The sequence below is a fragment of the Anopheles arabiensis genome, chromosome 3, assembly GCF_016920715.1.
Source record: "Anopheles arabiensis isolate DONGOLA chromosome 3, AaraD3, whole genome shotgun sequence".
NCBI classification, from domain to species: domain Eukaryota; kingdom Metazoa; phylum Arthropoda; class Insecta; order Diptera; family Culicidae; genus Anopheles; species Anopheles arabiensis.
Genome location: NC_053518.1, coordinates 12,351,841 through 12,369,682, shown reverse-complemented (window position 1 = coordinate 12,369,682; position 17,842 = coordinate 12,351,841). Strand labels below are relative to the sequence as shown.

Genomic DNA, 17,842 nt, shown 5'->3' with positions numbered 1-17,842 from the left:
ATGGGGGTTGTGGGGGGGAGGGGGTATATTTGCACACTTACTATGTCATACCGTCGTGTGTGAGAAATGATGGAACGTGCGCTAAATGGCAATTAAATGTACTAAAAATAAACTTTAAATTCAATCATTGAGTGATAGCGCTGAAAGCAAACACCTACAAATGCAATATTTAAAAGTGATTATGCTACATAATTGGGTTATTGTTAAATCATTTGAAAAGGCTATTTTTAACTAGATTATTGCTAAGCTGATTCTATCATCCAATGGGATTAAAACAAACCAACTAGCTATCCGGGTTGTTGCGATGAGAATGTACCATCATATTGGACTTTAGCGTAGTGAGAAACTAAGCGGGCTCATAGGGATATTGGTAAGTGCTCGGTTCCGTAAAAGTACAGGTGCTCTCGTGCGTAGGTTCAAATCCATATTGGACCAAGGGCATATGTAGCAAATAACTAGTATCGTGCTTCGTGAAACAGTGATTATTGATTGAAATCAAGAATTTAAATAATAAAGCTTCATGGATCTTTGAATGAATATACAAATGTATACAAGTCTTAAAGGATGCATAACTCTCAAAGGATCTTAGAAGCCTATAGAGACTTACGCATCTTTATATATTCACAAAATTTTGGAGATTCGTGAATCTGAAAATTTGATATTCAAATGCATTGATTCACATTGAATTTGCATTATTCGAGGTTATTAATCAGAATCAGAGATATTCATCCCTACAAGTTAGACAGTACTGTTACTTATATATCAGACAGCGCATCCCCGACAGCTTAAGATCTTTAACGCAATCACAACTTTTACGGGAAACTGTTTGTAAAAGAATCAATGAAAATGCTACCACAATGAGAGAGACTTGATTTGTTTCATTGAGAGACTTGATGGAAATTATCATTAGCAGCCAAAGGCTTTACAAAGGCAACAAATGTCTAGTTTATGCAACATCAACCCTCTGGACATTTGCAGATCTTAAATGCAAAGCCCTTGCGATATTAAGTCTCACCAACTTCCCGTACAATTTTTCACACAACCCCTTCCCTTGGATGGATATCTATCAAACCAATGATTGGTTGTCGGAACGGAATCATGTCTCTCCCGCGATTGAGATCCAGCCAACACACCAATCGTACGCGTGCCAAAACCGGACCTCTGCTGCTATACTGCGCTACTTACATCGCATGCCGCCCGGACACCGTTATATGTCATTCTAATTTGTTCTACCTTCTTTCTACTTCTGACACGCACACAAGCCCCCGTCGCTCGCTCATCGGCATCATCATCATCGGGCGGGCTGAGATTGCAACAACGCGACGCTCGATATGCAACAAGGCCGTCCCGTGTCGCGTGTCTTGGTCCGAGCGCAGGAGCTGAGGTGCGGGTGGGTGTAGAGTGCACTTTAAAGTGCGGCAAAACCGCGGCAACCCGCTGAGTGATTGCGATGGCGGGGTGGTGCGTACGGCCGGGGTGGCGCGGCTGGAGAGGACACACACACACGGCTAGGCTACACGGTTCGGTATGATAATTGGATGACGATTGACGTTTGCCACCGAGCGAGCTCGGGCCAATGCGTTCGAGGTCGGTTCTGGAAGCATTGAGGAACACGCGAAACATACCAGAACTATCCGCCAAAAGTAATATTAAGTTCAGTATTTTGCGAAATTCAAAATATTAAGAATTCGTAGACAAATCCCAATAGGAAAAGTAATTGATGAAAATTATGTTCTTACTTCATCAATTTTGAAATACTGCTACGCTTTGTTCGTTCGCTGAAGGGGACATTCATCGCAGACGGTAGCATATGAAACTCAATCAGCAGCAAGGGATCATAGTAACGTCATAACCGGTTCAGAGTAGTGGAGATAGTACCTTCATCATTGCAGCTGCGTTCAATTTTAAGGGAACGAACTGAATGAATGGAAATAATTTAATTGATCTGTCTTCTCCTCCTACTTTCAGAATCGTAGTTGCCACTTTGTGAACTAATTTACTGAATAAAATGCCGTAATATGACAATTATGAGGAAAGGAAAATGGAAACCGCAAAATACAATATCACATTTTTCATTTCCAAGAAACTGCTAATACTCACAAGGGACATGATTTTATAATTCAACCCACAACAGGAGCATAACCGTTCCTTTTATGTTTGAAACTTTTTTTCCAATTCGACCCTTCTTTTAAATGTAATACGTTGTTTCCGCAGAATTACATTCTACACATGCCAGAGGCATGTGTGGGCAGGGAGGTTACCACCTCCACTAGCGCACACTACAATTCCATTGACGTAATTGACTGTTCATAGCCCGCACTTGGGTTCGCATTTCCGCCACCTCCTGCTGCTGGGGGTTGTGTTCGTTACTTGCAGCGGGGAAAATCGTTAACAAGTTTTAGCTTTTTGTGCGTTACCCTTCTGGTTCCATCTTTCTCTGACACTCTCACCCCATCTCATTCGCTTAGTGATCCGATATGGTGAGCCCGATCTATCCCTTGCAGTGGGATAGTGTGTTACCCTGCTCCTTAATAGCACCGTGGTGAAGCGTTATCCTTGACGAATTTCCTCAATGAAACCCCTGCGCTACTTGCTATAGGACGTCGGGAGGGAACACTTGTGCCCTCAGTCGTGTGCATTAGTGTGCAACCATGCCCCACAATTAAAAGCGTTTTTATTGATGGTTAGATTGCAACACTGCTGCAAATTTGCGGTGTGCGTACACAATCGTTGATTAGTGGATGGAGGAAAATGATTGCCTTCATTCTGTAACATTAATACATTTTGTGCATGCAACGAAATAATGAATTCTTCGCTGCAGTGTTGCAGTGCACACAAATATAAATTGCTACAAATGATTGGAGCATAATACAATACAAAATGTGGCAGGAACAAAAAAGAAACTGTCCCTTGGAACCTCTTATTCTAACATCGACGTTACGACAATACTTATTGGAAACATATCTTTGAACATCGGGGCGGTCCCGTGGTACAGTCGTCAACTCGAACGACTCAATAACATGCCCATCATGGGTACATGGGTTCAAGCCTAGAAATGACCGTCCCACCATAGCAAGAACTTGACTATCCGGCAGCGTGGTAATGGATTAAGTCTCGAAAACCTGTATAGGCCGGCATGTCCGCGTAGGACGACGATACGCCAAATAGAAGAAGATCTTTGAACATCGAATAACCAAGCAACTTACGACAGCAACTTAGACGAATGCCACAAATATCATGGTTCAAACATCATACTTTTAGACTTTCGATGGTGTTTCAATAAGTTGGGCATCATTTTGATCCTTAAAGATATTAGGAAACATGCTGGAAAGTACTATTTCCCTCAAAATATCTAGCTCATCAGTAATCAGAGCGATCAATAAAATAAAGCTTCTCGCCTGCTAGATTTCAATCTATCCTCTGTTCGGTTTCAGTTCCTTCTATACATCTTCTACACAACCTTAATTTTTATTAATCATTGTGTTCCTTATCCTTACTGGAAATTTGCAGATTTTAATGTTATTTACTGTAACCGTATTAAGGGATGGATTTTGCATTAGATTAGTATAGGATACGGTAATGTCGATTTAGTCTTGAAGAACAACTTGTTAATCCTGTAAGGCGGACAATTTATTAAAAAACATAAACATAATCTTTGACATCGATTTGAGTTCCAGCATCAATGAAGCTCGAGGTAGCATTTTAAAAATCCTTGGGTAACATTTTACACCGTACTGAGTTGCTATTAACCATGTCTGGTCTTACATGGGCACATTGGATGCATCTCCCAGTTTCTGCTCGACCACAACCATCCTATCAGGATCTTATGATACGATTCAAGCCATCATTTCATTCAGCAGTTCATTGTATAAGCAGTAAACTTGTAAACGTTTCTTCATGGCACATTTTGCTCAACTAACTTAATGAAAAGAGAGATGGTTTAACGCAGTATTTGAAAAATAAGCGGAATGTTCTTTTCAAAACATTAAAAAATATCTAAAAATAAACACGATTCTAACACTTTAAGGTAAAAATCATGATAACAACCAAATTGCGCCAATGGGAAGCTGTTTAGGATAAATTTGAAATGGGAGCGCATGAATTGCAAGTTTAAGCCTAAGGGACAAATCATAGCGCAGTAACAGTTTTTAGCTCAAAATTTAAAAAAAACTTTTTCTTAGCATTAAAGCTTAACTAATATTGGGACCTTTCACGATACTAGCCAGCTTCTTTATATGGAGTTTGACAGGAGGCTGACATCATGTAAACACTCCATACAAAACCACACACAAAACTTGGACCTGCGATTTTCAGCCTAGATTATTTCAGTCTCAAAGCTAGAATTAGATTCGAGTACTTGCTCGAAAAAAATATCAAAACAAGGTCGTGTTTTCATTTATCCAAAGAAGATCTAGAATTTAATAACTAACAAATAATATCATGTAAATAGTATCTTGGAAAAAAAATCCAAAAATTATTCTAGATTTTTTGAAACATAGAATCAAAGTGTATGTAGATCAGGTGGTTTTATGGCCTGTTGTTTATAACCAAATTACAACGTCACTTTTTGATGTTACGGGTGAAAACTTTAGCTCAAACAGGATTTCTGGTAACCATTGAAAAATACACAAAACACTCTTAAAATATTATTTAGGAAGCAGAAGCCATAAAAATCAACGTTCTAAATAAATACACCTTGGGGCAAGCCCACCTGTAGATTATACCCACTTTGATAGCTGCTCGAAAAGCTGATGTACAGCTGCTAGGCTGAAATTTCAGCCTAGGATCTTAAAAAGGTAAGGGGCCCAATTAGTAGAATATGTAATCCAGCAATAAAAATGCGTACAAAAATCCCCCAGGAATATCCGTATTTGCGCATCATGTGAGAGAAAAAAAACTTGCCATCTCACATCAACAAGAATTTGTCGCCTTTTTGTTGCGCCTCAATTACACAGCCGCAGTTTAGTATCTTTCGCAAAACTGAAACACATAATTAGTGGCTAATTTGTACTGCCTGATAAATGCTTACATTAATCGCCCCGAACGCACGGCATTTTCCTTTCTGATCCACACACACACACACAGAGAGACTAACACACTCCAATGCAGGTGTGGTCAAATTTCTCGGAACGGATCCAAATTCCGCGTTCGGCTCAAAACATTTAGCCCGGATTTTTGCCAGCCAAACCGACGACAGGGGAGCATTTTCATAAGCCACAGCAAAGTTAGCAATAGCAGCAACAAAAGCACAGAAAAAAAAACATTTACCCCACCACCCAAACAGGCACCGCAACCGTCGCACAGATTCACGTGCGATAAAATTAGCCCCAAAGAAGCTTCCTTCATTTCCCATAACAAAATTCAAGCCGACTAACACACATACACACAGGCGCGCGCGAAATAAACGCACATAACTCTCATCATACGGTCGGCGGTATTTTGTCTTCCCCAGACAATCTGCTTCCTTCGGTGGGTCAGCTTCTTGGGCAATGTAGCGCGAAATGTCTCCCCCCTAGGGTGGGAGGGGGGGGGGGGGGTTGGAACATTTTTGCGTAATACGAGGTCAACCGCCGACAGTCAACACCGAAGGTGGACAAAGAGAGCGAAAATCGCATAAAACAACATCAAACAGAAAATGTCCTCAAAAAATAAATATAATCCGCCGCCGCGCGTCTAAGTGTTTGTAATGCGATCTCTTGCCGCGCACAAAAGAAAATCGAAAGCAATTACACACTAATTTGCAAATCGCAAAATGCTGCACATCGGGAAGAGAAGAAAAAAGGTATGTGGAAGAGAGAGAGAGAGAGAGAGATTGAGGGATGGTTTGGTAATAATCAATCCTTGGCACGGCACGGGTCCCACAGCAAAAAGGTAAAAACATGCACGACGAGACGCATGTCCCAAGCGGCAACAAACACACACACAAATAATAGAACGATGGGAAGCTATTTCGAACGGTGTGTGTGTGTGCATGGTTTGGGAAAAGACGCGGCATTCCACACGCGGTTTTCCTCCGTCGCGCGGTCTGTAATTGATGCTATTTTCACCGTTCGGCGATACCCGAATACGAATCATCCGCAATGTCGCTTCTCCCTTTCACAGCCCATGTCGTCCGCCAATGTTGGGCCGCTGGCTAGCTTTCTGCTCTTCTTACTTGTTAATTTTAAACACACATTCAAACAACTACTTACAAAGCTTCAATCGAACCGCCCTCCATTGTGTAGCGCATCGTGAGGATGGTTATGATGATGATCGCCGATTGCCTGTTCATCGATCAACCGTTCGCCGAAGTGTGTGTTTGAATTATTTTTCTTCACAAAAGCGCTCACTATTTGCAATTATGTTAAGCTAAGCATTATGCTAGCCTTACTTTCCCACCGAACGATTTTAGCGAAAAAACGCACAAGCAACGAACCCCTTTTCTCTCGTCAGTCCACAATTGCAAGACACACATTCGCCATACGATGATCGCATTACATAATGCTGCTGGGCTGATCGATTCTCCTCCTTTTCCTCCTCCTCTCGTCGTGTATTGTTGTTTTGTGTTTTCGGTAAAACTGAGATGGATCACACACTTCTATCAAGAATGACTGAACGACCAACTGCACTAAATCATCAAATTCATAATACACAAATAATTCACCCCGTAATCAATCAACCGATCGCGTACAAAAAAGGGGGGTTAACGCAACACAACACCCAACGGCCCTACACTAAAACAGACGACCGATTCCCTCTCTCTCTCTCTCTCAGTCAGTCAGTCAGTGTATCGTTTACCAACCCGCGACCGTACGACCGAAAGCGATGCGATAGACTAGATGAGCAGGCAGGCAGGCAGCAGCGCTGTTGGCCGATTAGCCAATTTACAATTGGAGCATCATCACACATCCTTCTCGTCGCCCCAAAACAACACAAAAAAACGTAGGGAAAGAAAAAGGAAAAAGGAATCGCAGATGCATCCGCTCTCATATACCGTACCGAACGACGACGTTCCGAGGTTTGTCGCCACCACCACCACCGCCCGACGACAACGACGAGAGCTGCCAGGTAATTAAAGATCGGAAATTGTTTATTTTCCCCCCTTTGCGTGTGCTATTGCACTGTGGCGGTTTTTTGTCTATTTTTTTTTTCTTTTATTTATTTCGCGATGCCTGCAAGACAGCACAACCCCTTCCTCAATTGGCGTTGTCTGCCGAAATTAAACCGTGTACCATTGCGAAAAGGAGGCTTAGATGATCGATACGGAGTCGCTCACGATCGTTGCAATGTAGTGATGGGAAAAATGAAGTTTTTCTCGGGATCGATTCCGACTAGCTCCTCAGTTTTCTGGAATCGATTCCGGATAGTAGTTCCGGGATCAGTTTCCAGAATCGTTTCCGTAATCAGCTCCGGAATCGGAATCGACTCCAGAATTGATTCCTGAATCGACTCCAGAATCGGAATCGGATCCGGAAACGGAATCGGTTCCGGAAACGGAATCGGTTCCAGAATCGACCCCGGAATCGGCTCCAGAATTGATTCCGGAGTCGAAATCGGTTCCGGAATCGGCTCCGGAATCGGATTCGGTTCCGGAATCGGATTCGGTTCCGGAATCGGATTCGGTTCCGGAATCGGATTCGGTTCCGGAATCGGATTCGGTTCCGGAATCGGATTAGGTTCCGGAATTGGCTCCGGAATCGGAATCGGTTCCGGAATCTGATTCGGTTCCGGAATCGGCTCCGGAATCGGAATCGGTTCCGGAATCGAAGTCGGCATTTGAATCGGAATTGGCCCATAAATCCACTCCAGAATCGGAATCGGCTCCGGAAACGGAATCGGTTCCAGAATCGACTCCGGAATCGGCTCCAGAATCGAAGTCGGCTCTCAAATCGGAATTGGCTCATAAATTAGAATCGGCTACCAAACGGAGTCAGTTTCAGCATCGCCATAAAAATAGGCGTTTGGGTCCAATCATTCTACGTATTGATAAACGCAACAATCCAAATTTACTTGTAAAAAATCCATTCTCATGGAGATTCCCAGACTGATTAACGCTCCGGAGTCAACCCCGGAATCGGCTTCGGAATCGGAATCGATTCCAGCATTGGAATCGACTCCGGAATTGATTCCGAACACGGAATTGGAATCGGGTAGGTCCGATTCCGAGCTCCCACCACTATTGCAGTGACAGTTTCCCTCCGCTAAAGAATTGTAGAATGTACCAAACAAACAGAATAAAAACACACAAACATGAGCCTCAGTTGCTTTCGATCAATTCTTATACACTTGTGCTTGCTCTACGTGTGTGTGTGTGTTTTGGTTGCATTTTGTTGATAGATAAAGCTGCTCCACTTCGCTTTGTGTTTAATCTTTTCCCCTTTTTCCGATGCAATTAATCTCTCGCTTGCAGCGCTGCGGCCCCAAAACACAGACCAACGCCATAGACCCTAAGCTGCAATAACTATACCACCTACCCCCATCATGCCCTCCTCTTCCACCCCCCGTCGATGCGTTAGGTTGATCGAGCGCGTTCTCGGCCGAGCGCAACCCGAGACGTCGTCGTCGTCCAAGTGTCTCTGTGGACGATTAAGATGCAAATCGCTCTCTTCGAGCGCTTGAGATCGAAGAGGAGGGCGGTGGCGATCCGTGGCGACGGGGGGGGCAAGCAGTTGGCTGTGACTGTGCGCGATGCACGAGATCGGGTGGTGATGTTGTTGGATGCGATCAACGACGCCAGAGGGAGCGAGCACAAAGTCCATCCATCGTGTATAGTGCACCGCAAACTACACACACAGACAGAAGGATTGTGCGGGAAATCGGCACACATTCGCAATGGATGCACTCAAACTGCACTTAGACCGAGAGACACACACAAAGGCGCGGGAATCGCGTGTGCGCCCGCGTAAGGTTAATGGGAGGTAGCTTTTTAATGTTGCTCGTTTATACTGCCCTACTGATAGAGGGGCAGCCGCAGAGGGCAGTGGTATCGATTGGACGCGAGGTGCAATTGGACGATTGCAATTGGTACAACACAGAATGCGATGTGTGTTGCAGGCGGTTCCTGATTAAACCCTTTACAATCGCAGTGCTGTTTTTTTTTGTTTTATTGTGGTTCAGATGGGGCTAAGTGCCGACCTTCCTCATCATGTTTGATGTTTTATTTACCATATTTTTACATTTATACAATGGAATACATTCCGGTTTGAGTTTGAGAAACTTTAGTTTTGTTTTATATTCATTCCCAGCAGTTAAAAAATAGATAGCATCATCCATTTTGAAAAACATTGTAAACAACATCCTAATGTCCAACGAACGAACGATAAAAACGAGGCAAAATTGAGACAAGCTGTCACAAATTGAGACACAAATCGTTACACTTTCATTCACTTGCAAGCCCAGGCAGCAGATAATTTACCCATTTGGTGCTCAGACATAAAGACATAGTTGCAAATTCAAACACGAAGCAATCAAAATCAATCATTTTTTGGGCTAATCTTATCGACAAGACTACACTCGACCAGTTAGTAACATCCCGCTGCGCAAATTCGAGCAGTTTCCAGCGCAGAAAATGTACCAAATTCTGCGCTGGCCAGCGCAGATTTTGGCTGGTCTCCCGCGCTGTTCTTCAGCGATTCCTGCGCTGGGTCGCGCAGTTCGGGCAGTTCGGACAGTTCGGACAGTTCGGGCGGCGGCGGAGCAAAAAAAAACGGTCAAAAAATTTAAAAAAATAATGGCGCTCATTTTTTCGTCCGCTTCTTCCTCTCCTCTCCCTCCTTCACCCTGGCTTGCCTTACTTGAGCTTCAGCCCGTGCCTTCCGCCGCCAGCTGATTGGGTGTTGTGGTGGTGTATGCGTTGATACTTATATGTGCATTGCGGTTATGTATTGTTATTGGTGGGTGTTAGCATTTATTAATTTGTGTGTGACCTTGAGACGCTGTGGGAGAAGCTGGATTGGGATTCAAAGTGTTATCGGTGTATTGATGGTTTATTTTATTTCGTGCCGCTGCTGATGAGACCATTCGATGCCCCTGCCAATTGAGGGTGAAGAAGCCTATTTAAAACAAGCGTAGGAGAACGTCTAACACTAATCTAATATTTTTTAATTTAAACATGTTTCATGCTTCAACGACCTTCTAAGCATAATGAAGCACAGTGTATATTGACTATATAATTTTTTTTTTAATGTGCCGAAATCTTTCTCGAGTTTTTGTGTCTCGACACACACACACACACACGCACACAGCGCGGGGAAAGTGACCATTCACTCTATCGATCCCCCACCCCGCCCGGCGCTTTGGATGATGATGCGCTATATGATAGCTGATGATAGCGGAAGCGGAGGGGGGTTTGGTGGGGGGTGCGTGCTTGGATGCGCGCTTTCGTAGGTGCGTTCTCGCGTGCGCGCGTTCGTAGGTGCCTTAGCGCGCGCGCGTGTGTGTGTGTGTGTGTGTGTGTGTGTGTGAGAGAGAGAGTTTGCGCGCGTGTTTGTATGTGTGCGTGCGTTTTTAAACCCCAAAACTATTTGATTCTGATGCGTACATTTTCATCCACTGCGGCTACAAAGTCCATGCATTTTCGATCTCGCTACCTAGGAGACAATACAACCATTTAATTGGCACCACCATCTTTGCGACCAGTTCTGCTGTTGGGGGTATTAAAAAGACACACGATCGAAGCAAACGTGCATGTGATATGTTACACATTTCTTTCCAATTCCGCTAGCGGACGCAAGGGGAAACAACATTTTGAATTGAATCCATACAAAAGAGGATTCTGGATTTGTTTATTACGGTGAGCGTATGGTGCTGCACATGTCCGTCCAGAATCTGGTGGCTTTGGAGTAATTATCATGACGCCGAGCGACCGGCACCGCCTTAGAATGGGTTCGGATCGGTAGGTTCATGTTTTGGTCGATTGCATTCCGTGCATTTGTCGCGTCACAGCGGTAACACGGCAGCAACAAAGATAATCCAATCTCTTCTCCGGGTGTGGGCTGTTACGCTATGTTATTCCTCTTCTTCTTCTTATTATTATTATTGGCGTAATGGCCTACGCGATCATGCCGGCCTTTTCAGGACTTGAGTAGCACGTAGCCGGATAGTCACCCCTGGCTACGGCGGACGGTTCATACGCGGTTAGAACCCACGACGGGCATGCTGTTAAGATGTGCGGAATGATGGCAGTGCCGCGGGCCCGCTCTTATCCAGCGGGCAACTTGCATACTGCCAAACTGTATCCTGCCCGATGCATACGCTGCAGGCAGGGGGAAGGATGCAGCTCCACAATAAAAAAACACCGTCATGAACACCTTCCTTTCTTTGACCGATGGATCATAACATTCCGGAAGAAAACACATTCGGCGACAGTTGTGCACGCACACTCACACCCATGCGCATACGACTCAGCATATCTGTGCAATTTACAACATATACAAGGAAAATCATAGTGTCACATAAACTTAAGCTTTATGTAATTTGGTTTAAGCTTTCCTATGCACGGCCATGGCCACCTGTCTTGCGTGCGCTACTTGGAATTAGGGTTCTACGCGTTGCACAGCCAACCCTCGAGCGTTAGCTAGCGATTCGTTAGTTATTTTTACATTGCAGCGATTGAACTCATTGCGCTTTTTGGTTTGATTTGTGAAAAATCAAATGCAGCGCCGCAATGTTTGTTAACGGTTTTTTTAAGCGCCACAACAGCTCGCGAGCATTGACCACACGCGTGAAAGGGATAGCGCTATGGATGGAAAAAGCACGGACGACGGCTGACAGCGATTGGCCGTCTGACGCACCAACACATCCAAACCTGTGACAGCGCGCTCAGGCGAAGGGTATGAAGCGGAGCCAGGGACGGGTAGCTCGAAACGCTGCTCGACAAATTTGCCGTATGAGGGAAAAAGAAGGCCTGAGAAAATGCGCGAAAGGGAATGATTTCTTCCGTCGCTTTGCACAGGGGGAAGGCACGGGCTGAAGCTCAAGTAAGGCAAGCCAGGGTGAAGGAGGGAGAGGAGAGGAAGAAGCGGACGAAAAAATGAGCGCCATTATTTTTTTAAATTTTTTGACCGTTTTTTTTTTTTGCTCCGCCGCCGCCCGAACTGTCCGAACTGTCCGAACTGCCCGAACTGCGCGACCCAGCGCAGGAATCGCTGAAGAACAGCGCGGGAGACCAGCCAAAATCTGCGCTGGCCAGCGCAGAATTTGGTACATTTTCTGCGCTGGAAACTGCTCGAATTTGCGCAGCGGGATGTTCGAGCAACTGCTCGATTTGAATATCTGAATATGTTGCTAAATTGGTTGATATTTTTAGGATAATAACTAGTTCATCAACATTCCATTCGATTCGACAGTTTGCTATAGTGTTGGGTAAACCTGATTCAGATTCATGAGTTTGAATGAATCTGTGAAATATATTCACTAAAGTGCTTTAGTATAAATTTGATAAGAAGAGTGCACCTTAATCGCCAGTCTGTTTAGAACTGTGTATTCGTTTGTCCCATAGTTCATTACAAAGTTAATTCTTGTAGTTCGAGCAGTTCATTTCATGCAGTCCAAATTAGTCAAGTAGTTTTATCTATATCCTATGATTTAGTTCCTTCTAATTCATATGTGTTTTCTTATTTGAATTCATATTCGAAATATTAATGTATAAACCCAAAATCCAACAGAATCTTTTAAATAATTAAATGAATCTGAATCTCTATTGGAAAGATTCATGAATGTCAAAGATTTACGAGATCTCGAAAGATTCACGAATCTCTAGGGATGCATGAATCTCCAAAGATTCAGCTTCAGAGGTTGAGTTTCTTATTATTCTTCTTCTTGGCGTAACAACCTACGTGGTCATGCCAGCCTACCTATACAGGATGTCGAGACTTGTCTTGGCAAGTACTGCGCAGCCGGATAGTTTGTTTTGCTACGGGGAGATGGTCCATGCGAGACTTGAATCCACGACGTGCATGTTGTTAAGTCGTGCGAGTTCCAATGTATCATGGGATCGTGTATATTCAATATTTTTAAAATCCATACATCTCTAAAGGTTCAATACCTGGAGAAGTATGAATCTTAAAGGATACATGCATCTTCTATATTAATGAATCTTTCGGGATACATCAATCCTTGGAGATTCTAGAATCTCTTCAGAATTCTTAGGACATCCAGGAATCTTTGGGGATTCGATTCGAGATTCAAATCACTCATCACAGAAGATTCATATGAATGGATCTCAACGAAAGATTTATGAAACCCAACACTAGTTAGCTCTCCAATGGTTGTCTGCTGAAGGTGCATCGAAATATCATAATCGCTTGGTCGTACCTCACACAAATATGAGCAAATTTTTCACCTAAACTTAGAGCCTTAAACTTAGACAAGCAAAGGCGAGTAGAAAAAATAATTATTTACTATTTATTTTAGCAGCAAATCTACCGTTCGATAATGAACTCGAATTTTGTGTTTCGTATCATAGAACGTTGGAGCAAATTTCAGATTTTCTAACTGCAATAGATCAAAGGCCTCAATGCTGGGTATAAAGACATTGGGCATAATTTACATAATCCAAACATCAATAGAGCTCTGTTCATGCAAAACAAAAGCCTTCGTCCTTCGTCATAAATCCCATTACAAGCAAATGCTTCAACAAATGTGAAAATTGAATTTTTCGTCATAACCATTCGACCAACTGTATCTTTACCGCGTCGGTGCTATGACCCTTACACAAAATGACGAGTCCCCAAGCACAGGTGAAACGAATCCGCCCGTCGTGGTGCCGGTGGCGAGCGGTGTGACGACGACGACCGCGACGGCAACGACAACGAGCGAAACAATTTTTCCTTCGATAATAATAGATTTTACACCCAAAATCGCACAAAACATTGCGAGGGCACGGCACATCTCAGTCAGTGCAATCTCGCGGGGCCTGCTAAGAAATCACTAACCCCCCCCGGCAGGTGCCTGGCCTGTGCGGTGAGTGTGTGGATAGGTCAAAAATTCTCAAGCACAAAAAAACAGAAAAGTAAAAGCAGTTTGCCGTACTCCTTTAGAGCGACAATTGTGGGCCCACCAACGTACGACATCTGCCGAACGATCAGCACACAACTGACTGTTTAGTATGTGCGTTTTATGTTTCTTTTCTTTTACCAGCAGCAAACAAAACATTCTCGGCACAAGACGAGCCAAAAACACAACACACTGTCACCGAAACATTGTGGCAGAAGCTTTCAACGCATAACGCCCGAAGGGTGAGCGCGAGCGAGTGCTGTTTGGTGGTTTTCAATGCATCACCGGGCAAATATTTGCTGGCATACGTTGGCAGCGTCGCGTGATACAAAACAACGGCCCGTCGCAGGGCCGCTTGTAATAATCGTAAAGGTTCGAAGTGTTCGCGGTGTGGATGAATCATGCTCCCTCTCACTTCCCCTCTGGGCTGGGTGGGCGTATTTAATATCATGCCAACTAACAGGGAATTCCTCGAACACAAATTTCATTCATACGGAAAACTCATTGCGAATAGCGATTTTGCATTCTTGTGGCCCTTCTTGTGTAAAGGGAAAGAAGGGTTTTTCGTTTTGTTTGACTCACTTTCGAAGAAGAAAAAACGAAAATTGCTTCAGAACACAACTTAACCGTGCTAATGCAATTCCGGTTCGCTCTACTTATGCCCTCCCTATCTATCACAACATGCCAACAGGGCACACCAAATGTGATGATAAAGCCGCGTGCTTCGACCCTATTTTTCACCGCGCGCACACCAAAAGCATAATGATAGCAATTTTTAACTTTTATCATTACCATCGTTCCCCGTCCCCGACGATTGCACCCCGTATTGTGAATAATTATTCACAACTCACTGTTTTTTTTTTTTGTTTCCCTCCTTCTATTTATCAAAACGTGCTGTCAGTGGTGTTCTCTCGGTGCAATATAAAAATAAACAAAGGCAAAGGGAAAAAGAACAAATGCAAATAGCTTCCAAAATTGTACACCAACTGCCGCAATTGCTTCTAAGCGCGATTACAAACCGACCAAACGGGAGGAATAAGCACCGGCCGACGGTTCGGCGGCCACTGCTGTTTATGTGCGGCTAAATGTGCAACAAACCCCTAACACCCAAACACCGCCAAGGACGCCACGTTCGCGCGCGGTATGCAATTTTGCACAATTATCTAACACCGCCGCCACCCACAGGGTGACCTCCCCCGGTCGCTTTGACATAGCGGGAAGAGAGAGGGAGAGGCAAGAACGATTGCTTGATCATTGTCCCTTCTCAGCAAAGGGAACGACCGGCAGTCACGTCACAAGTGCCCCCAAGGCACACGCACCACCTGGTGACACACACGCACACACAGAGCCCATTGCCCTCTGCCCCAGGAAAGAGATTTCGCAACGATGCGGCCCAAAAATATTGCCCACAGCAGCGCGGCGCGGCATCTCCTCTTCCACGCAAAACTCGGCGTGTTCGCATCGATTTCACATTCCACACTTCGGTCCGGTTTGATTTTGAGCCCATGCCCGATGGGTCACATTTCTTTCGGCCCTTCGGAGGGGTGGCCCGCGAAGAAATGCATTTGTGCCGCAATCCAGTTTTCCTTTTGGGATGCAGGGATTTTGGATGCTTTTGGGAGTGGGGCAGTACTGGCGACTCCCGTAAACCACGATTGATCCATTTAAATAGTGGCAGTGCGGGTGTGAAGAGGCACAGAAAGCGTTCGGTTCTCCTATTGGATGCACCGCAATCAATAGTGAAGAAATCTAGTAGGAACTTTCAGCAAGCAATTCTAGCAGCCAACATGAAGGTAAGATTCTGACTCGGATCTAAAATGAAGAAAATATTTTAAACACAAATTAATCTTCCGTTCCCGACAGCTCACATGCAGTTTTGTGCTTACCGTGGCCCTCGTTGCCTCGCTCTGCACCGCCAGCCCACTTCTAATCACCAAGCACGTGATCAAGAAGGTGGTCAACAAGCATTTCGAGCCGAAAACGGTCACAACGCACGCGGTCGTCTACACACCGGTCGTGGCACCGCCGCCACCGCCCGTCGTACTAGCAGCCGCGCCCGCTCACCATCCAGCGGTCGGCTCACCCTCCGCCCTGCACACCAAGCTGACCAGCACGCTCGGGTCGTTGCTGAAGCATCCGCTGCTGCAGCATCCGTGGCTGGCCAAGTTCGTGCCGCTCGGCGGTGTGGTCGAGGTAGTGCGCAAGTTCAAGCCGGGCAGTGTAGTGGGCGCCTCCTATCCGCCCGTCGTTCAGCATCCCGTTCCGGAGGTGGACCTGCCGCACGAGGTTGAGGAGCACCATACGGTGACGACCGTTGTGACCACTCCCGCTCCGGTGTACGGTTTGCCTGCTGCTGAACCTGCAGTTCCCGCTCCGGTGTACGGTTTGCCTGCTGCTGAACCTGTCGTTCCCGCTCCGGTGTACGGTTTGCCTGCTGCCGAACCTGTCGTTCCCGCTCCGGTGTACGGTGTGCCCGTTCCTGCTCCAGTCGTTCCCGCTCCAGTGTACGGTGTCCCTGCAGCGACCTACGGACTCCCGGCTACCGGTGAACATTCATCCGCTTCCTCCTCCTCATCGAGCAGCAGCACATCGTCCAGTGATGGTGCGGCCAAATACGTGGCCGTCAACCCAGGCGCACGCCACGAAGCGCCCCTCCCCGGCTACGACCATTCGGTGGTGCTGGAAAACCTCGAACCAGCCCCGGGCACGGAGGGACTGACCATGCTCGTCCCACCGGTCGTTTCGAACGAGCTGCACCACTGGAACCCCGAACCGGTTGTACTGCGGGGCGAGGACATGCTGTCGTCCGACTATCTGCGCATGGCGCACGATGTAGCGACGGGCGGCGCCGACGCCGCCGAGCCCGTTGAGGCACGGTACGTGGCGATCAACAATGGCGTGCGCCATGAAGCGCCACTGCCCGGGTACGATCGGTCGATCGTGATCGAAAACGCGGACACGGTTTAAGGACAAGGGGGTAGCTTTTAGTTAGCGCCAAAGATCACACACACACACATACGCACGTACGATTAAGCGATGTAAATCTGTACATCTGTCACTGGTTTTGTTTAATAAACGCAAAGGAAACTGAATTTTTGGAACGTATTCGTGTCTTTACACTTGTCTTACCCGCCTGTGCGGGAGGTCTTCAGCTTCAACGCAATCAAAACCTGCTAATTGGACGGCTATGTGCGAGCAAAAAACGGGTTCCGATAAGGGGCTCTCAATTTCGAAATGTGTATACGAACCATGCGTGAATCATTCTGTTTGTTTTCCTTCAATTTTGTACAACAAACCCCATCATATCAACCCTTTTGCAGGAATGTCAACATATCAGCACGGTCTCTTCGATCGTCTGTAATGTCTTCCCCGGGCAAAGACACAAAAAACCACACCCAGATGGGAATTAGTTTTTAGCGAGTTGTGGAAGACCTTTGGTGGTTTGATGGATCGTTCGCAAAATGGACAGCCACCCGCGTATGTGTGTGAGGAGTGTAAAAAAACGATTCCAATAGAACGGTTCTAAAATTGATAGAGGCCTATGGGGGATATATGTTGCTCGCTGACGGACGGATCCCTTTTCGCTCGATCGTTATTAGCACGCGAACGCGAAAGTGACAATAATGCCCATCCGTCAAGCTGTTATACCACACTGAATCGCATTTTGTTTCGCAATTTTGATATTTAAATTATTTTCAAACATTTTCTTTTTTTTCTGTGTTCCATATTAAAATAATTTATTCTGAATATTTTTTCGTATTAGCGATTTGTTTCTTTGATATAAAAATAGTCCTGCTGAGCGGATAATCTTTCAATCTAAATCTTGAAGATCATTCAACAGACTGACGTTGGATACTACAGGCACTGC

General features: G+C 45.3%; 2 protein-coding genes across 3 annotated transcripts in view; one reads left to right on the top strand and one right to left on the bottom strand.

Annotated features, from left to right (window-relative positions):
- Nucleotides 1–17,842, bottom strand: part of LOC120900264 (protein mothers against dpp) — a 52,159-nt gene that overhangs the window by 31,088 nt on the left and 3,229 nt on the right. Inside the window, exon 1 of one of the 2 annotated variants that reach the window (XM_040307035.1) lies at nt 6,192–6,831. The exons of the other annotated variant lie outside the window; for it this stretch is intronic. The gene's annotated coding sequence lies outside the window, so the exon portion shown is untranslated. Of the gene's footprint in view, nt 1–6,191; nt 6,832–17,842 lie in introns of those variants that run through there. 2 annotated transcript variants of the gene reach the window in all.
- On the top strand, nt 15,685–17,056 carry LOC120900265 (calphotin-like). The gene is made up of 2 exons (XM_040307037.1): nt 15,685–15,767; nt 15,838–17,056. The coding sequence occupies exons 1-2, from the start codon at nt 15,762–15,764 to the stop codon at nt 16,939–16,941; spliced, it is 1,110 nt and encodes a 369-aa protein (XP_040162971.1). The 5' UTR covers nt 15,685–15,761; the 3' UTR covers nt 16,942–17,056.